Source organism: Diplodia corticola (assembly GCF_001883845.1).
Source record: "Diplodia corticola strain CBS 112549 chromosome Unknown scaffold1, whole genome shotgun sequence".
In the NCBI taxonomy this organism is placed as follows: domain Eukaryota; kingdom Fungi; phylum Ascomycota; class Dothideomycetes; order Botryosphaeriales; family Botryosphaeriaceae; genus Diplodia; species Diplodia corticola.
In genome coordinates, this window is record NW_017971480.1 from 812092 (window position 1) to 831346 (window position 19255).

Sequence of the window (19255 nt, forward strand, 5' to 3'; positions counted from 1 at the left end):
GATGCGTCTGCGTCATCATACGCTCTAACTACATACCTTTGTTCGTATTTCAGCTACCCATCTTTGGCTGCCCAGAATTGCATTTTGGAGGGAGTGATTTTTTACGAATGGCTTGCAACAGATGAAACAGACCCATCTGGATGAATTATTTGGCTGGCCTAGCGTGAAAGTCCATTGATCTATAGAATAGCCCCATTATGCGTGCCCACCAGAAACCTCACTGAGTACTTTGAATACTCTCTTCAAGCCTTCTTTGAGCACCTCTTCCCGCTGACTGAAAACAACTCGAAAAAATCCCGGGCTTTCTGCCGCCTGGTCCTCACCCGCTGTTAAGATGACTTTCTTCGCTTTCAGCAGCCTCACCAACAACCTCTCACTCTCCCATCCTTCCACACTCTGCCCCTTCTCATCAACATTCGGCAACCATTTCCGCAAGTCTGCCCACAAGAAGAACCCCGCATTGGCACGGCTATCATACGGTATACCCTGCTCATCGAGAGCATTTCTCAGAAGCGAGCTTCGCTCAGCCAACACCTCCGCGTTCAGCCTTCTGAACCGCTCGAGCCAATCCCAGTCCTCTAGCATAGAGATACCAATGGTCTGGTCCGCAATACCTGGCCAGTGTGACTGGCTGACGGCAAGTAGCGCGTTCATCAACGCACGGTTCCGCACAAGCAGGCAGCCGATGCGAATACCGCTCGCTGCGAAATCCTTGCTCAAGCCGTACATGACGTGCAACAGGTTCGGGTCGATATGCTGATCATAGTCGATGCTGAGAACGGAGGTGAACGGTGTGGGTGGTTCGGAACAATAGGGTCCAGGGTCATAGATGGAAGTAGCGTAAATCTCGTCCGAGATGAGGTGGAGGCAATGCTTGTTGCAGAAGCGCATGATGGCGGTGATGGTATCGATGGAGTAGCAACGTCCCAAGGGATTGTGCGGGTTGCAGAGCATCACAGCACGGATTTTTATGCCGGATGCTGTAGCAGAGGCGAGGGCAGCTTCGTACTTGGCGATACAGGACGGCAAGAATTGGTCAGTCCCGTGAAAGGGGACGTGATAGAGGTCAACCCTTGAGAGTAGAAGTCAAAGGAGGTGCGGTTGACAGTCTATTGCGGGAAGTATGATCCTTACTTGGACTTGGCACCAAAATCGTGAGGAAATCCAACGTAACTGGGTTGTGGGATGAGCAAGGCGTCATGTTCATCGAAGATAGTGTAACCCAGAGCTTCGCAAACTGAGCCGCAACCGTTGGCGACGTAGAGATCATCTGCATTCACAGATTTGTATGGCTTGAGATATCTGCTCGTACCATGTTAGACAATATCGGCATGACACATAGCCCGAAGGAGACAGTTTTAGCGAAGATGAGTACTCGTAGATAAAGAAATACATGAAACCCCTTAGCTTGATGAGTGTTCACAGCGCCATAAGAGCGTGCAAGTGCGTGGGACAACAGCAGTGTAAACAGTTCTCGGGTTGAAATACTTGCCTATCCAGGTAGCGAGCCATAGCATTTCGCAGTCGCAAAGATCCGAATGGACCCTCGTCATACATGAACTCGGCTGGTCTAAGTTTGAGCTGAGACCAGGTCAGTATTTAATTAAGCACGACCTTGAAGGCCAACCTACGGGATTTTCGTCCAGGTGCGCAGAAACCTCGGGAGCCATAGCATGCTGCAATGTAGACCAAAGTTAGCAACAGCTCGAAGATCCGATGCCCATTGATGGTAAGTACGACATTGTCAGATGTCCCGATATTGATGTAGCCGGCGGGATTCGTCTCGGGGTCGTAAATGTCATATGGGAGCTCCTTGTAGTTTCCCATAGGGTTCGGCGGGGTCGCGTACACAGCGCCGCGTTGTGACAGCGTATCGCTGCCTGGAGTCATTGCTCTGGAGGGCTCCACAGAGGAGCAGTGATCTGGAGGCAAGTACTGGGGCCGGTAATGCGGTTGAAGCTTCGAGGCGAGGCGAGGCGAGGGCTAGGGTGTGTTTTCCGCAAGTTGGGAAGCAGTTGCGCTAGCTATTGTGTTCCGAGATTATCTCGGCGACGTGAGACAGAAGCCGTATCTCAGCAGTCACTGCATCTAAGGCTGCCGGCCACTAGCGCCTCCGCGATCCGATATAAAGGTCAACCCAGACCAATCAACAAGCACCTGCAAGCCGTTTCAGGGCTGGCCCGGGGCCCCGTTCTCAACTCCACATGAGTCATCCGCGGGGTCGAAATCGAAATCCATGCTCTTGCGATGCTGCAGGTGCCGGGCCCTTCCGTGTTCTTGGAGGCCGGCTGCTACATGACTCCTGCGCTGTGCGAGGCTCCGCGTACAACGCTGTCCTTATCCGCTCCTGCTGAACCTCGCTGTGCCCCTCCGGGCCCGGACCGCTGTGCAGCAACGACACGCGCGCAGAACTCAATGGTCCGTGGGGCAATCCGCAGCATCGCCGTGGCCGGACGCGGGAAACCGGAGGCCCGGCGCGTGGCAGACGATTGCGCATGTTGGGCGATAGTTGGCGGAATCCTGACGGCGGGTAAGCGAAACCCGAGAGACTGAGTGCTGGAAATGGAGGGCGTGCCGGATTGTACGTCATTCGCAGCCCGGTCACGCGTTCCCTTTTCTGTCGCGTCGTTATCGATAAGCGCAGGATTGGCGGTGGAGGCCACTTTCAGCGCTTCGGCGAGCGTGTGCCCGGCAACTCGTCCGCCTCGGTCGTGTACCGGCGAGCAGCGTCCTCCTCCCTCTGCGCGCCGTTTTCACCTGTCGCCCCGCCTTTGCGCCGTCGCTCTCGCGACTCCTCTCCTTCGCGCGCTGTGGGCCGTTGCTCGTCGTCCGCCGACTCGCTTCGTCCACCCCCACACCCACACTTGCCTGCCGTCGCGCCGCGTCCGATCATCCTCGCCGAGGGTGAAGCCACCACTGACGCCCACCATGAAGGCGTCCACGATTCGCGACCCTGCTGGATCGTCCTCCGGCCCCAGCCGTCGCCAGTCGGCTCGACAGCAGCGCACCACTGCGACCCGACCCGCTAACTACTATGCCCGGCCTTTCGCTCCTCGGGGCATCATGGGAGGCGCCGACAATGCCTCGACGAACACCGCCGCGCCCGGCTTCTTTCCAGCCATCACACATTTCACAGACACAATTACTGCGCTTCCGAAGGAGGTCATGAAGCACTTCTCCATGCTGAAGGAGGTCGAGGCGAAGACACACCAGCCTGACGACGAGCTTCAGAAACTGGCCGAGCAAGTTTCGCAACTGCATGCTCCGACGCGTCGAGAGGCGCAGCTCGCAGCGCTGAACACTGCGAATGCAACAGGACATAACACCGCCAACGGAAGCGTTGCCGACTCGGTCACTCAGGACCAAACGCCTGCCAATCAGCAGCAAGGCAACGACCTCGTCGAGAACGCGAACAATGGCAAGCTCATGAACGAGGCTTCGGTTTTGGCCCGTCGCGAGCTGTTCCTCCGCTATCGCTACGGCTTATCGCAAATGTGCGCAATGTTGGACGAGAAAAACGCGGTGCTTTCCAGCGCCAACCAGACCATGGACAAACAATTAGGCCGCATGGAGAGCTCATTCGATCACATTGACGAAGAGCTCACGTTCGAGGCGCGCTACGGCAGCTTCTCGCATTGGGCATACAAGGATGGCGACGAGAAGAAAAAGACCACCAACGAGCGCTCGCGTCGGGAAGTCGCGGCTGCCAACAATCTGGCCGCCGCCGCGGCCGCAGTCCATGAAGGAGACATGGCTGCTTCAAGGAGCGAAGCCAGACGTGAAGCGTTGCTCGCCAAGCAGAGAAACCGCAACCATTACGTCGACTCGGAATTCGAAGACAGCCGACCGGCGAAGAAACCGCCCACAAACCGTGGCAAGAAGGCTGTCGAACCCGTCGGACCGCCAGACGCCAGGCTCTTTGGGTTGGGAATCAGCAATGGTCCAGGACAGACGACCAAGCGACGCAAGACTGAAAAGGGCGCGGCAGCCGCGCCTGTAATGGAACGCTCGTTAAGTGGAGCCATGCAAAATGCCCAGCCGGGCCGCGCAAGTCCAAGAGAGACTCCGGCAGCGGAAGGTGGTAAGAAGAGGTCTCGCGCAGCTCCGGCTCCCGCGGCCGTCAAGAAGAGGTATGGACCTGTGATGGTTGATTCGGTTTCTGCACAACATATTAAGGCTTCGAGCAGAACGCAAGCACTTGGGGCCCAGTCTCCACAAGCTCCTTCATCGCCAGTGATTGGGTCGTTCCACCAAGCAGGAGCAAACGCGCATCGCCCGCAGTCTTCTCGCGCCCGTCAAAACTCCGCCACGAATTCTATCCATTCCAATGTTCAAGACGCTGCTCGAAACCGGCCGCCTTCATCCGCATCGAACCGCCCCGTCAACGGTACGGCGAATTCGGAGGTTGAGCAAGCCGGTGTGCGTGCTTCGCCAGCCGTAGGCGCGTCCAACACACGCCTGACAGCTGAGCCTCCGACTTCAGCAAACGGCGGAATCGCGGAAAACAACATGAAACGTGAGGATATAGATGCACAAGATGGCTCTGGGACACCCGTGCAGACGGTGGTAACCCGTGCTGGGCGCACATCGAAGACGGCTACACCCGTAGTGGGCAGCTTCCCCTCAGATGTGCCCATGGCTCGAAGCCGCAGCACACGAAACAACGGCAGCAGCCACGCGTCTTCTGAATCAAACGCGCCAATTGCGTCGACGCAATCGCAGAAGCGGTCGCATAAGAAAGGCGCATCGGCGCTCCAGCAGCAGGCGAACACTGCCGATGATGGGAGTAGTTTGGCTGGCGATCTTTCCGGTCCGGATGTTGAGGAGGAGATTGCAGACGATGACGAAGACGGTGACCAGGAACGCTTCTGTTACTGCAATGGCGTCAGTTACGGCGAAATGATTGGCTGCGACAATCCCGATTGCCTGAGGCAGTGGTTCCACTATGCCTGTGTGGGCATCACCAAGGAACCAAACAAGAAAGGTATGTTCTACGTGAAAACATGTTGACAGATCGAATGACTGACTTGATGTTGTCAGCAAAATGGTACTGCGACGATTGCAAAGAGAAGATGAAACGGTCAAGACCCGGAAGCCGGCAATGACGTTGAAGGTGACCCGCGCGATCAGCAGGGTTATGAGTTTCTTTGTATGAGAAACGAATGGAGTCCAAACACAGTCAACACCTCCGGAGTTATCAAGTCGTTTGGCGGTGAACTGCCTTTTCTTTTCTCTTTTTTCGGGTCTAAATGATCCTAGCTCGGCTCTTCGAGGAGCCTGACTTTGGCTTTTCCACTGGGACAATCGGCTTTTTATCCAGCTCACACGGCTTCAGAGCTACGGCCGGCGTTATTCTCTGCGGGCGCTAATATAAGGTCTATTTGATTGGCCCTGGCATTTGGAAAGGCGATTCCGAGAGGAAGTTGTTCTTTGAGACGGAGCGGATACTGGGAGTGGAGGGTTCTTTGCGCTTAGAGCGGCGGCGAGGCGTTCATGGCGAGTATGAGCTGGGGCCGGGGGCTCTTTGCCGCTCTCCATAATTTCCCTTTCTCATTACATTCCGATGATGTGTAGTATCGTCAGAGGCTGCTAGAAACGGATGATTGGACAGCCGCTGCTTGGATACAATTGCTTACTTTACTGATGCTTTGCATTCCACCTGGAATTCAGTCCAGATGTTTAGAAGGGCTCGGGATCCGTGCTTAATACTCTGAGGCGGGAGTTCACGAGAAAGCGCGGTGGATTCAGGATATAAATGCAAGCATGGCATAAAGGCAGAAACGACAGCTTGGAGGTGGCTGCATACATTGAGAGATGGCCGAGATGAATCGTAAACATCAGGGAAAGCCAGACTGAGGCGGAGTGTTTTTGGTCTTGTTGGACGAGCAAGGCTGATGGAATCTACTGCTCCTATGGTGCCAAGAATGACGGACAAACGGACTTGGCGGTCCGTGCGCAAAATAGAGCCATGCGCAACGCTAGTCCGAGGAAGGAGAGTTAGGCGACGCACATCCAAACCCACAAACTTCGTCGCGGTTGAGACTCTTTTTTCCTCCTCAACCACGACGTCGACAAAGTCCATCGACCGCCCTACGACAACAAAATGGTAAGCAATCCGGAATGAGTGCTTGAAGCGCTGCAGTCTGCAAGACCTCTGGTCTCAATCGCCGCTCCGGCGAACGAGGTGCATGTCGCAGCAAAATTCCGCGCATCACCAGCTACGTCTGGCGGATGTTAGCGATGATATGGCTTGAGCCATGGTGTGCAGAAATGCCTCCATGCGTTCTTTAGAGATCCAAGAATCCATCGCTGATTCTTTTCTCAATGATAGCCTCCTAAGTCGGGAAAGAAGACCGCCCCTGCGCCCTTCGCCTCGGGCAAGACTGGCTCCAAGAAGCAGGCCAAGGTAAGCCAGTATCCCAGTCCACTCGTACACGAATGGGCCATTGACCTGTGCATCGCAGAACCCCCTTCTTGAGAAGCGTCCCCGCAACTATGGCATCGGTCAGGACATCCAGCCCAGGCGCAACCTGTCGCGCATGGTGAAGTGGCCCGAGTATGTCCGTCTTCAGCGCCAGAAGAAGATCCTCAACCTTCGCCTGAAGGTCCCGCCGGCGATCGCCCAGTTCCAGCACGTCCTTGACCGCAACACCGCTGCTCAGGCCTTGAAGCTCCTCAACAAGTACCGCCCGGAGACCAAGGCTGAGAAGAAGGAGCGTCTCACCAAGGAGGCTACCGCCATCGCTGAGGGCAAGAAGAAGGAGGACGTCTCCAAGAAGCCCTACGCCGTCAAGTACGGTCTCAACCACGTTGTTGGTCTGATTGAGAACAAGAAGGCTTCCCTTGTCCTCATCCCCAACGACGTTGACCCCATTGAGCTGGTCATCTTCCTTCCGGCTCTCTGCCGCAAGATGGGTGTCCCGTACGCCATCATCAAGGGCAAGGCCCGTCTCGGCACTGTCGTCCACAAGAAGGTTCGTGGCAGCCCTTGAGCACTCGGCTCTGTGTTCTCAAACTAACCTGCTGCAGACTGCTGCCGTCCTCGCTCTCACCGAGGTCCGCGCCGAGGACAAGTCCGAGTTCTCCAAGCTCGTCTCCGCCATCAAGGAGGGTTACACCGACAAGACCGAGGAGACCCGCCGTCACTGGGGTGGTGGTATCATGGGCGCCAAGGCCAACGCCAAGCAGGAGAAGAAGCGCAAGGCTCTTGAGAGCGCCATCAAGATCTAAATGGTCTAAAAAGTTTTCAGCTCTAAATTCACGATACCAAAATGGATGGATAAACGGGACGCAGGCGTGTCTTCCTCAGTTTAGCGGGCGTTGGTGGACATCCGCCGGAAATGCGATTACCAATTTCTTCGCAAATGACAAGGAAGCACTCACTGGTCCAGACCATGACTCTCTGACTTTGTTCAACGTGTGCCGTGAATCAGTGTGCGTCGTATGATTTTTGACAGCCGTTGTCGGACCCCTCGCTCCGCCGACTCGCTGACGAGTCATGGCACGCCGCCCGCCTTGTCCTGCGTCATCCCCCACTCCCACCGTAAGTAAGCAGGCCCGATCTTTGGGACAGAGCTCACTACCTTGCTAACCAACACTTCCGGGCCTTGCACTACAGCGCAATGCCTCTCACAGTCCTCACCGACCGCGACGTCAAGTCGCTTTTACACTCTCTAGGTCGACAGGACATACTCGACTTGCAGCAATCGCTTGGCGACGCCCTTCATTACTACTCGACTGCCACTGAAACCGAGAGCGGCTGCTGCGCAACATACCAGCCTCAGCGGACACAGCTCAAGAGGAAGGATGGTAGCACGACGCTATTTATGCCGGCTAGCAGTAACGATGGCCTTGGCGTGAAGATTGTGACATTGCCGGACCCATCAGCAAGCAAGCCAGCTGAAGCTGAGTCGACAGCTTCGGGCGAGCCTGTGAAGCTCTCGCAGCCCCGCGGATCCATAACACTTCTTGATACACATGGATTCCCCCGCGGCATGGTCAACGCTGAGGAATTGACTGCCTTCCGCACTGCCTTGGCCTCGACCATGCTCTTCAAGAAGCGCAACAACGTGCACGACCTGACCGTCTTCGGCGCGGGCAAGCAGGCGTACTGGCACGTCCGACTGGCACTGCTGCTACGACCGGGTGAAATCCACCACCTCAACATCATCAACAGGAGCTACGAGACGGCAAAGAACTTAATGACGCAGCTGTTCGATCCGGAGAACAACAAAGACCACAAGGTGGATCGCCCAGACATCAAGCTGATCACACCCGGCCACACAGAGTACGGGCGTCTGCTCAAGTCTACAGTGCGCTCGTCCTCGGCCATATTCATGACTACTCCGTCCCACGAGCCGCTGTTCCCTGCCAGCTACCTCACGAACACGGAAGGCCGGAGGAAGGGCAGATACGTCGCGGCCATCGGCAGCGTAAGCCTCTCTCGCATGCTCGTTCCGGCTTCTTTGGCTAACACATGGCTACTTGCTCACAGTACAAACCGCACATGATCGAGATCCACCCGGACATCCTCCGTCAGGCCGTTGCCCCGCAGCACGGCCGCCACTTCCACAAGCATGCCAAGCAGGGTGGTGCAATAATCGTCGACAGCGTCGATTCGTGCATGCGCGAGGCCGGCGAGATCATCCAGGCTGGTCTAGAGAGCGACCAAGTCGTCGAGCTCGGCGAGCTCATCATGCTCAGGCGCGACGCCGAGGCCCGCCGGCGCAGTAGACCGGCGTCGGTGGGCGACAATAGTCTTAGCGACCAGTCCGGCGTACAGATTGCGGATGACGACAAGTGCCCCGGCAAGGCAAGCAGCGGCGGCCTAGACGATGCCGACCTGGGCCTCAAAGATTGGTTGGCAAGGGGGAATGTGATTTACAAGAGCGTCGGTCTGGGGTTGATGGATGTGGTCGTTGGCGCAGAACTCGTGGCGCTTGCGGACTCGAGGGGCGTTGGTGTGCGCATTGAGGACTTCTGATGTGGCATTCAAGTAAGTTAGACAACACTATTTCCACTGGTTAAGATGGCGGCTACTGGCTACATAGCATCCCAAGAGGCACCAATTAGAAAGCAACAGGAGCTCATAGTCTATGAGTGTTTTGGAGACGAGCTGCGCAAATACAGTGGGTCTCAAATGGCTTTATCCTTCCGCGTTCCGCGAGAGACACTGTGATCACTCATTTCTAGACATGGACTTCCAAGATATCTCTGGTCTCCGCATTGGACCGTTGAGTATTACTATTGTGGACAGAGAAAACCAGGGTGGGAGATTGGCCTTGGTTCCAGAGATACACGACCTGCTGCGGGGGATTGCCCGATGGGAGAAAGCAACAGTCGTCAGATGACGTCACTGATGGGAAGCACGGGAAGCGCCCTTCGCGAAGCATTCTCGAATGCTTCCAGGAGACGACGTGTCACCCGCCCCGACATAGGCTGCAAGAGAGTCGTCATGCAGTCAGGCGTTCCACACGTACGGCGCTGTTTCTATGTGGCCGGGAAAGCAGGTGCCGACGCGGCCTGCACTCTCTACGTCGAGCACCTCACGCCCTGCGCTACTGCCAGAAGCAACACCAGGCCATCTCTCATCTTGATCCCCGGCGCCGCCCACACCAGCGCCTGCTGGGTGACGACGCCCGACGGCCGCCCGGGCTGGTCGTCTTTCTTCCTCTCCCACGGCTACGACATCTATCTTGTCGACCCACCCTTCACCGGCCGCAGCCCAGGTCCGGCTGATTCGTGTTCCGACCACTCCAGCATCATGACGCCGCAGACCGTCTCGCAGACCTGGACCGCCATCGCGCAGCAGCAGCCCGCCCCGTGGCCGCAGGCCCGCCTGCACACGCAATGGCCCGGCACCGGCCGCCCGGGCGATGCCGTCTTCGAGACCTTCGTCGCCTCGCTGGTGCCGTTGCCGCACAAAGTGCCGGAGGCTGTCACGCAGCGCGCCATGGGCGCGGCGGGCGCGGCGTTGGTGGACCGGATCGTCGACGACAGGAGCAGGGGGGCCGGCGACGCAGGCGTCGTGCTCGTCGCGCACAGTTTAGGCGCACCGCGGGCACTGTTGATCGCTGACGCGCGCCCGTCGCGCGTGTCGGGCTTGGTGCTGCTGGACCCAAACGGCCCGCCGTGGTGCGCGCAGACGGTCGGCGGCTTGCGGCTGGAGAGGCCATGGGGGTTGACGGACGCGGAGATTACGTGGAGCCCTCTTCTTTCGCGCAGCTCCGTCGCCGCTGGTGATTGTGGTGCTGGGAGTGTTGGTGGAGAGCATGTTGATCGTGATGATGTGCGCGGGGGTGATCATCCTGTTCCCCCTCATCAGGAGGCCCGCTTCAACTTGAGGACGGAAAAGTCGACGGATCCGGCACTGAGCGACTGCACCTTGCAAGCCGAGGATGAGAGCCTTGGTGTTGCGCCCCGTACGTTGACTAATCTCGTGGACGTGCCTGTCGCAGTCATCACCGGCGAGGCCAGCCACCACGCAAGGTACGACTGGTGTACCGTCCGCTTCTTCAAGCAGGCCGGCGTGAAGAGAGTGGACCACATCGAACTGTGGAAGAAGGATATCCGGGGTAATGGCCACCTCTTCATTTCCGAGAAGAACAGCGACGAGGTTGCTGAAGTGGCTGGGATGTGGATCGACGGCTTGCGCGCACGTTGACAGTTCGGGACCTCTGGATCCGGTCCGATGCGCTCGATGCGGCTGTGCTTTTGTCTGTTTGGATTTGAAGCCGCTCCAAGGGGGAGTAATCGGCGCATGACTTGCCTTTCTTCCTCGCTCCGTACTCGGAAAAGGACGATCAACTCGGGACTTAATTTGGCTAGGGCTACGAGGGACCGACTTTTACTTTTGCGCCCAGAGCATCCTACCTATCACACGCTTCAGAGGGCTAGGATCAGCAATGGACAGTGAGGTTCATTTTTGAGAAGGACGATGGACATTATTGCCTTTGGGTCCTCCGCACCTGATTCAGTGGCCCAGCCACTGCGGCCACAGGCACAGTCCAGCGCCTTATAAGCCTTATACTCGGGGAGATTGTGCTAGGGGTGATTTTCGTATGTGCCGAAGGACTGCGAACAACCCCTAGTTGCTGTTGGACACAAACGGAGAGTATGACAGCCGAAGACCTAGCCACTTGAAGGGGCTCGACACTGCCAGAGACCGGCCAAGCCAACCGTTACGACACTGTAAGAAGTTGATCGGATGAAGACCTTCCAGCGCAATATCCCTACCGCTGGTCTTCCCTGGTGGTATTGACTTGGATTTCCGGATATCCCAGAGTCAGTGCTTGACAGTGCCGCTTGAACTCTACCGAGACTTCAGCATCACGTTGGATTTTCCGAACCTTTCTGCTACACCTCGGTATTCTAGACATCTCAGATTCCGGTGCACCGACGACGACGACGACCTTGGTAACGCAATGCCTGAGGCCAGGCATCGAACTCAAGCCCAATAGTCGTCTCGATAAGTGTAGTATGGACGGGGGATAGCAATATCTACAGCTACATCGCAATTCCTGACATGACAAAAATCCAAGTGGAGCAGGTCTCGACACTCCTTGGATGCCTCACTTACGCCGATACTGGCCAAGACATGTGCCTGAGCGCCTTGCCCCGGCTCAACTCCACAGCCCGCCGAAGCCACAGTCTCCGTACCTGTTTCAGATATCCGAATGGTATCCGTAGCGGCGCCCAGGAGCCAGGCACGTGAGCCATGGCCAAAGCAGCGAGCCCTTCCGGATTGGGAAGCGCACGTCCCAAAAAGGGTGCTGCGTCTCGAACAATGTATGCCCATCATTGATATAGAGCAAACGTCGAGTGCGTCTCTGCCGTTAGATCAGCGGGCGCCGAGCACGTCATGACGTGGGAGGCCACGGAAGGTCAAGGATCAGGTCGACAGTGCGCGACAGATGCGGAGCCTTTTCTTCAAGCAAGAGTCCAGAAAGGTGGGCTATAGCACGACAATCATATAGCCTATCGGGGATGCAGATGATCTGCGTCGAAGCGATTCATGCTACGCTCGTGGACGACATGTCTCAGGATGCCCAACTCGCCAGCTTCCATGGTACTGGCGGTAGCGGCGGGCGGAGACGAGACAGTATGGCTGCAGGGAAACGCAGGGCTATTCGTCTCCTCGATCTAAGGGATCCAAAACGCGGCATATACAACGGCCATCTTATAGCAGCATCTGAAAACAACTCAGGGCCCTCACCGTCTCAGATATCCGCCAGGGCAAGCGATGAGCGGCCGGCGCCCAGACTGCAAGAGACCCACCTGCGAATCAAGATTTACCCACACGCGCCGTCAAGGGCACATGGCCGCAAGCACGCGAGGAAACAGCCAAGCGGCACCGTCAACTCCCTATCACTGCGGCAGTCTCGAAACGGCAACGGATGCGCGGGCTGCAACCAAGGTGGCGCAGGCATCCTTTGGCAGCAACGTTTCAGACTCTTCTGCCGCCCAGACGCAATGACGAAGAAGAAATGGGGAAACGGAGCGCCGTTTACTTGTCAAAGCCTTGCCTTGGTCATTAACATGGCGCCTGTATGAGTATAGGCTCCACTGGCGGATGGCACTGCATTGCGGGCGTGATTCCGATATGCAAACACTTTCATGCGCCGTGGGCCGCGGCGAAGACGACAAACAACACGCTGCTCCAAAACACATTGGGTGGGCGGTTGGAATCAGGCATTGGAGGCTGCATGCAGCGTGTCACGCTTGCTTCGTCTACGACAGCCTTGTCGCCGCGAAGCGCCTGCCAGCTTTGCCCGCCGCGCTGCCCCCCCATGGGCGAGCCAAGGTCGTGCCGGGAGGTCTCGAACGGGGCTTGTTCTGCCTCAGGCGCGTGGACGCATCTGCGCGCATCGGGCAGCGACCCCCCGATGGACCAGATAAGCAACGGAGATGGCGTTCGCTACCGCTGAGCGACGCCCAGCCCTGTTGTTCCCACACGGGCGGCCATGGGCCTTGGTCGAGCTCGCCATCGCCGAAGCAGGCACGAGACGTCGATGCCTGGGCCGTTTGACGACCCCCGCCGCATCCTGAGACGGCCGGCGTGTGAGATGTGGCTCCCATCAGCCCATTTGCATCGATGCCGGGTGCGCCCATGTGCTCTAGCGAGAGGGCCAAGATCTGTCAAAGGGGGATTCGAAGCCGTTGTGCGGATCCGCGGCTAGCGAGGTGCTTGTTGGCTGTCGGATGCGGAGTGCCGAAGGGGAGCTGGTCTGTGGTGAGCCAGCGGGTGTTCGGGCCCATGCCAGTGCTTGGCGAAAGCTTCAGCCCAGCCATCACTTCCAAAATCAACACCCAAGGAGCCAAGGTCTCAACGGTCAAGACCTTGGACTCCTCCCTCCGTGGCCCATGGCCCGCGCGCCCCGCCCCAGCCGCTCGCGCCCACAACCGCCCTGGAAACTGGAAACCCACCGCCACTCCTCCCTGGCCCCCGGCCCGAGACATGGCGCCGTGGGGGTAATCCGGCCGCGAACGCTCTAACCAGCAGTCGAGCGCAAAGTCAGCCCCTCCTGCCATTGGATGCCGGGTGCGGACGAGGCGTCTTCTGCTGCAGTCTGATGACTCGGTCAAGAAAGCACGCCCCTGGGGCGGGCCTGCGTTGCGCCAATCTCCCGGCGCTAAGAGTCATGTCCCGAATGCGTTTTTTGATGCTTTGCTTTGATTTCGGATTACTTCTTCTATCTGTGCTACACGACCACTTATCATCGAGTCCTTGTCTATACATGGCCCATGATTCGCGCACTGTCATGTCTGATTAAGATTGCTCGCATTTCCACTCCCAGCGGGCTAAACTCTCCCCTCGACCTGGCCATTGCCGGCCCCCAGTAGTACCCAGATACAAATGAAATAAGATAAGCGTGCCAAAAACGAGCGGATGCGGGGATGTCCCGCACTGCCCTCAGCGCCTTGGTACGAAACGAACGGAAAGGAGGACGGAGCCTCTCATGAGCGTGCAGAAAAAGATAAGCCCTGGTGATACCCGAAACACCTAGTCCCCAGTGACTTGAACCAATCAAAAAGCCACCGTCTGATCGCCCCCCGGGGGTGGGCCCCATGTCTATCCACCAACATACGGAAAGGATTGCTCTTCAGAAACGCTCAGGGCCTCGGGTCCCGCTCCTCAGTGAGAAGCGCCGAGATGGCCGTCCGGCTTTCTCTTCTCGCGTTGCTGGTGGGAGCGGCAGTCTCCTGGCGGTTGACGGCCGCCCACCCGTTAGCGTTCCTGAAGCTCGGGAGCGGCAGCTGCGCCTGCAGCGAGCCCATGGCGAGCGTCGTCCCGTTGGGGCTCTCGCCCGGCGGCGTCGGCGGCCGCGCGATGTGCAGGCCGAGACCCCGGTCGCTCTTGCTGAAGAAGCTGGGGCACAGCGGGCTGCCGCTGCCGCCCTGGCGCCACACGTCCTCGAGCTGGGCGGCGCTGGCGTCCGGGCCGTAGTCGGCGGCGACGGCGGCCCAGAAGGCGGTGCGGTGGGCCTCGTAGATGCCGCGCAGGCGGGCCGTGTCGACGGGGCTGAGCGACGAGGCGCGCGAGTGCTGGCGGCTGTGGCTTCCCGACGCGCTGGTCAGCGTCGACGGCAGGCGCTGGCATTCCTGGCCGTGGGCAGACGCGTAGCCGTGGTGGTGGAAGGGCATGGCCATGCCGGGCCCCGCGGTCGAGCTGGCGGGACTGGCGTTGTTGTGGTTGTTGTTGTGCATGTTGGTGTCGATGCGAAGGTCCATGCGCGGCTCCGGCGAAGACTGGGGGGTGATGATACGCGGGTGAAGGCGAGGGAGGAGGATCTTTTGCTGATGCGTCTGGGCCGCCTCGACGGTCATCATGGGCGACCCCTGGCGTGGAGGCGTCACGGTCTGGGTGTACTCCTCTGCAATCTCGGTGGGGAGCTCGAACTGCGAGCCGGTGGTGTTGGTGGAGCCAGAGACGATGGATGAGGTGGTCGAGGAGATGGAGGCGTTGCGCTTGCGGCGGTGCGAGCCGTGGCTGAGCTGGTGGTAGTGCAGACGGCAGGCGAGCTCTGTCTTCTTCAGGTGCTGCGCGATGTGCTTGTAGGGCATCTTCTGCATGCGGGTTTGGAGGAGGTAGGTTTCCTCTTCCTCAGACCACGAGCGGTTGCCGCCGGTCGACATCTTGCGGGCACGGATGGGCGCGGAGGCGTGGGAGTCCATGTCGCCGAAGGAGGAGATGGAGGATGTTCTGCGGTGGTGTGCCATTGCTTTTGTAGGGTGCAGTGTGTAGTGTGCAGTGTGTGAGTAAGGGAGTGGGAGTGTCCAGTCTCGTTCTCTTCAAAGGTCTATGTGCGGTAGACAGAGAGGGATTAAAGAGGACGTATCAATTGGCCAGCAATGTCGATTAAGGAATGAAAGCGCAGCCCAGCCAGTGGGAAGTCAACGAGAGCGCAAAGAGCTGCAAGGAACAAACAAAGCCGGACTCGTGGGATGAGGGATGATGGAGAGCAATGGAAGCGGAAGGCTCTGGATCATATATAGACAATAGCGGCGTGTGCTATGGCGAATGGCGGTGATTGTGACGCCCGGTTGCACGCACATCCGGGGGCATATTAGAGTGGTGGGTCTTGAAGTGGGTTGGGTTTCCAAACCAGCCATGCGGCAAGGAGCTGCAACAAACCTAAGGTTTTGTCAAACTCAGGATCGGCGGTCTGGTGCAGCGCGCGGATCTCAGACGCTTCCGGTCGAGGGAGGCTTGGGGCGCAGAGCGCGGTGTGGGCTTGCCGGATTGGGGCGAGGGGTGCTGCAAGATGCAGATCCAGCCAGTAGCAGGGCGGGGATCCATGGCGTCTGCCACGCTTCTGAGGTGGGTTTCAAAACTCGATTGGTATGAAAGCCCCGTGTCGAGCTGGAGGAGAGCGCGAAGCCTTTGATCCCCGCTCCTAAGACATCGGACGCTTGCAGAATGGAGAAACAAGCGCGCCCGCGAGCATATAACCATAAAATCTTAATCGTCGGGCGCGCGAGTGGCCCGTCCAGCGGCGCCGGGCCCCTAGCCGGGCATGGCTGCTGCTGGCTGCTGCTTGGGAGCTGCTGGGGTGCGCGAAACAGACCGGCAGACGGCGGACGCGCACGACGCCTGCTCGGAAGCGCGGCCATCCGCGCTGGCAGAGGCAATGCGGGTCTCTGGCACGCATCTGGGGCAGCGATTTGAGATGGGCTGCGCTCAAACGGCGCCGGGGCGGTTGTGGTGCTGGCCCTGGTGCTGGTGCTGGTCCTGGTCCTGGTGCTGGCCGTGAGTCCTGGCACGAGCGCCGTCTCAGGCAGCTGCGGACCCCGTTCTTGGCGCTCGAACCGGGCGCCGTCCAGCTGCTGGCGCCCGCGCCCGTCACTGTGGCGCTGTGCTGCGGCGCTGAGAACAGCGCCTGCTGCGCGTGTTTGGCCGCCATGACGCGCGGGGTGGGCCGTGTGTCGAGTCCAAGTCGTCGTGTGTCATGCTTGTTCTCCCATGTGAAGAGCGCCCGCCCAATCAGCGCCGTGCCCGGCTTCGCGGCGCCGTAAACGCCTCCGGCCCGCTGCTCGCACCAAAAAAATCTGACAGCCGTCAGCTAGACAGAAGAAGAAGAGAGAGCCCGACCCAAATTGCACCGGCGTCCCGCCTCTGCCTTCGACTGACACCCGCACTCGCACAGCTGCTTCGACTACCTACTGCCTGTGCATGAGGGAGAGCGCAACTCGGGGCACGCGAGGATCGGTTCTTCTGCACCTCGACGAGAAATTACTCCCGCATTGAGGCGAGGTTGAAGGCTGGACTCACGCGGTCAAAACGCCGCACTGCCCCGGCTCGCTTGGATGCGAGTGCCGCCGCCCCTTCATGATGGCGAGGGCGTGATGAAGTCCTCTGCCGGACGGCGGCAGGCGACCACCTACGGAGTAGGCGCGGCCGCTAGCGCTGCTGGTAGCGGAGTCGTGTGGGGAAGCGGGCGGCCGGCGATCCTTCCAGTCGCTGCGCCCGCCGGTCCAGCCCGCACAGCCCGCACCACCACCACCACGGCCGACCGCGCCCCCCGCCCCCGGGCTGCATCGCCATCTCGCCATCACACGCCTGTGAGGAGCCCTCTCCGCCGCTGTCGCACCGCCGTCGTCATGGCGAGCGCAGTCAGCGTCATCGCCCACGCCGCCGCGTGCATGAAGAAAGCGGCCGCCGCGCATCGCCGTGCGCGTGACGACACTGCTGCACGCTGCCGCTTGAGGGGGCTGACTGCCTGCGTGCTGCATGGCATGGCTGCGCAGCGCGTACGGATAGCCTGGGTAGAACTACCCCGCTTTGCCATGGCAGCGTCGACGACGTTCCCACGTTCCCTCTACCGCACGCTTCCGCCACACGGCTGCGCGGCCATTGTACCCGCTACGCGCCCTCTCCGTTGTCGTGATTGCATGATGGCTCGCCGTGCCCGCCGTGCCCGCCGTGCTGGCCGTGCTCGCCGTGCTGGCCGTGCTGGGACTTGCCTCTCCGCACCGCGCCCACCTATCGCCAACCTTGCCCCTCCCCCGCAACCCTACCGTAGAGCTCCTTCTCGCCAATCTTGGCTGTCCGCGGCCGCTGGCGGGGCTGCGATTCGTCCAGCGCGCGCTCGGCAGCGTTGCTCGCAGCCCTGGCGCCGGTAGACCCATGTACTGCATCATCGCCTGCTACCGCGGCGGCGATCTGCCTTCGAGTCCTGGCCTTGGTTGCTCGACAGCGTGATCGACCGCCACCGTCATCTGTGAATCTACAGTCGCGACTTCCCGCGCATCTCTCTACACCTCAATCATGTGGCTGGTGTGAGGGCAGGAACCGCGGAGAAAACAAAGTGCTTCTGCTCAGTGAGCGCGCGCGCGCAACGCCCCTCTGCCCCTCACTGCCGCGCGTTGAGATTCTTACTCCGCAGCGCACGCTGCAGCCTCATCGTTGTCCGTGAAACGCGACGGCGGCCGAAGTATCCAGAGGTGTCGCCCGAGACAACGCTGGCGCATCCAACCCACTCCCAGGAAGCCTTTCGCAGCAGCATGCCCACCCGGCACGCGCCGCTCACCATCTAGACCCAGACCTCTGCCTCTCGCATCCCGCCGAGCATCCCGCCGTGGAGCCGCTCGACTTCGAGCACTCGACCTCACTGTCCGGACGGGGGCCGTCTTGCGCGAGCTACCCGCCTTCCCGTAGCAACGACCATGTCGTAAGTCTACCTCCACTTGGCCTCGCCGAGTCGCCGTGACCTGATCAAGCCCGCTCCAAACCCTACCCTTCCTCTGCTTGCGGGTGTACAGGCACACTAGCTCCTGCTCTGCTCCTATCTGCAGCTAGCTGCGCCTACTATATCTTGGATACATCACACGCGCGTCAGCCTCGTCGTCCTGCCCAAGTACCCTCTACACACACAAAACGCGTCTAGCTGCCTCCATAGCCTGCCTCCAACACTGACACGCGACACCGTCGCGCACCGACACAGGTCCTCGCCACACCACACCAAGCGCAGCCTGAAGCCCAATCCCATGTCGGCGTCGCCCTCACAGCTCACCGTGTCGGGCGGCCCGGCCGGCAGCCACTTCAACCAGGCGTCAGCATCCACGACGGACCCTTTTAGCGGCACCCCCTACGCTGTTGCTCCGCCCGTGGGAGGCACCTCGTCGGCCACCACCTCGCCCACCTCGCCCACCAACCCACGCAAGCGTCGCGCGTCCGGCGCCTCGGCTGCCCAGCACCACCAGATCGCCCCTAACGCGACCATAGCCCCCTCGAGCGTGACAGCCGGTGCCGGCAGCACCTCGTCCGCCTACGGGGCAGATCCGTCCGGCCTGGGTGGCGGTGACAACGGGCCTCAACAGCCCGTGCAGCCGCCCCCGCCGAAGAAGGGGAGAACCAACACTCCGTGGACCGCAGCCGAGGAGCAGCGCTTGAAAGTCATGAGGGATGCGGGGAACAGCTGGAGCGAGATTGCAAAGGTACGGTATCATTGACATGACTTCTTTCTTGCTTTTCTCCTCCTACTCCTCCTTCTTCTTCTTCTTCCTGGACGTCGGGGCCTCGTCTCAATCTTCTCTGGCGAGAAGCCAGGTAGATGTGACGTCGGGCGTCTTGATGGAGCTCCGCTGGACCACCTTGGAGAGGGCCATCTAATCAAGAAGAATGGTCGTTGCAGCTTTCTCAAGTGTTTGGGCCAGCTTCCACAAGCGTGGGGCGCCTATCCACATGGTAAGAGCGACTTGTCAGCCACTGCTGGATATCTCTGCGAACTTGACCAGGAAAGCAGCTTGGGATGGA

The 19255-nt window shown here is 59.4% G+C and overlaps 8 protein-coding genes across 8 annotated transcripts; 5 read left to right on the forward strand and 3 right to left on the reverse strand.

Annotated features, from left to right (window-relative positions):
• Positions 1-195: 195 nt before the first annotated feature.
• On the reverse strand, positions 196-1890 carry BKCO1_1000254 (1-aminocyclopropane-1-carboxylate synthase; the record flags this gene model as incomplete). Its single annotated transcript, XM_020269631.1, has 5 exons — positions 196-1072; positions 1135-1302; positions 1556-1581; positions 1632-1676; positions 1738-1890. The coding sequence occupies 5 exons, from the start codon at positions 1888-1890 to the stop codon at positions 196-198; spliced, it is 1269 nt and encodes a 422-aa protein (XP_020135243.1).
• A 1038-nt stretch (positions 1891-2928) lies between these two features.
• BKCO1_1000255 (phd finger domain protein) lies at positions 2929-5105 on the forward strand (the record flags this gene model as incomplete). The annotated part of the gene is made up of 2 exons (XM_020269632.1): positions 2929-4984; positions 5041-5105. The coding sequence occupies 2 exons, from the start codon at positions 2929-2931 to the stop codon at positions 5103-5105; spliced, it is 2121 nt and encodes a 706-aa protein (XP_020135242.1).
• Positions 5106-6103: 998 nt separating this feature from the next.
• BKCO1_1000256 (60s ribosomal protein l8) lies at positions 6104-7230 on the forward strand (the record flags this gene model as incomplete). Its single annotated transcript, XM_020269633.1, has 4 exons — positions 6104-6106; positions 6332-6406; positions 6465-6974; positions 7030-7230. 4 exons carry the CDS (start codon positions 6104-6106, stop codon positions 7228-7230), a joined length of 789 nt encoding a protein of 262 aa, XP_020135241.1.
• Positions 7231-7622: 392 nt separating this feature from the next.
• BKCO1_1000257 (nad-binding protein) lies at positions 7623-8983 on the forward strand (the record flags this gene model as incomplete). The annotated part of the gene is made up of 2 exons (XM_020269634.1): positions 7623-8432; positions 8495-8983. 2 exons carry the CDS (start codon positions 7623-7625, stop codon positions 8981-8983), a joined length of 1299 nt encoding a protein of 432 aa, XP_020135240.1.
• A 363-nt stretch (positions 8984-9346) lies between these two features.
• BKCO1_1000258 (alpha beta-hydrolase) lies at positions 9347-10663 on the forward strand (the record flags this gene model as incomplete). Its single annotated transcript, XM_020269635.1, has 1 exon — positions 9347-10663. One exon carries the CDS (start codon positions 9347-9349, stop codon positions 10661-10663), a length of 1317 nt encoding a protein of 438 aa, XP_020135235.1.
• A 3449-nt stretch (positions 10664-14112) lies between these two features.
• Positions 14113-15219, reverse strand: BKCO1_1000259 (uncharacterized protein; the record flags this gene model as incomplete). The annotated part of the gene is made up of 1 exon (XM_020269636.1): positions 14113-15219. One exon carries the CDS (start codon positions 15217-15219, stop codon positions 14113-14115), a length of 1107 nt encoding a protein of 368 aa, XP_020135234.1.
• Positions 15220-16180: 961 nt separating this feature from the next.
• Positions 16181-16403, reverse strand: BKCO1_1000260 (uncharacterized protein; the record flags this gene model as incomplete). Its single annotated transcript, XM_020269638.1, has 2 exons — positions 16181-16237; positions 16290-16403. 2 exons carry the CDS (start codon positions 16401-16403, stop codon positions 16181-16183), a joined length of 171 nt encoding a protein of 56 aa, XP_020135601.1.
• A 2083-nt stretch (positions 16404-18486) lies between these two features.
• BKCO1_1000261 (myb dna-binding domain-containing protein) lies at positions 18487-18951 on the forward strand (the record flags this gene model as incomplete). The annotated part of the gene is made up of 1 exon (XM_020269639.1): positions 18487-18951. The coding sequence occupies one exon, from the start codon at positions 18487-18489 to the stop codon at positions 18949-18951; it is 465 nt and encodes a 154-aa protein (XP_020135602.1).
• Between the last annotated feature and the right edge of the window lie 304 nt (positions 18952-19255).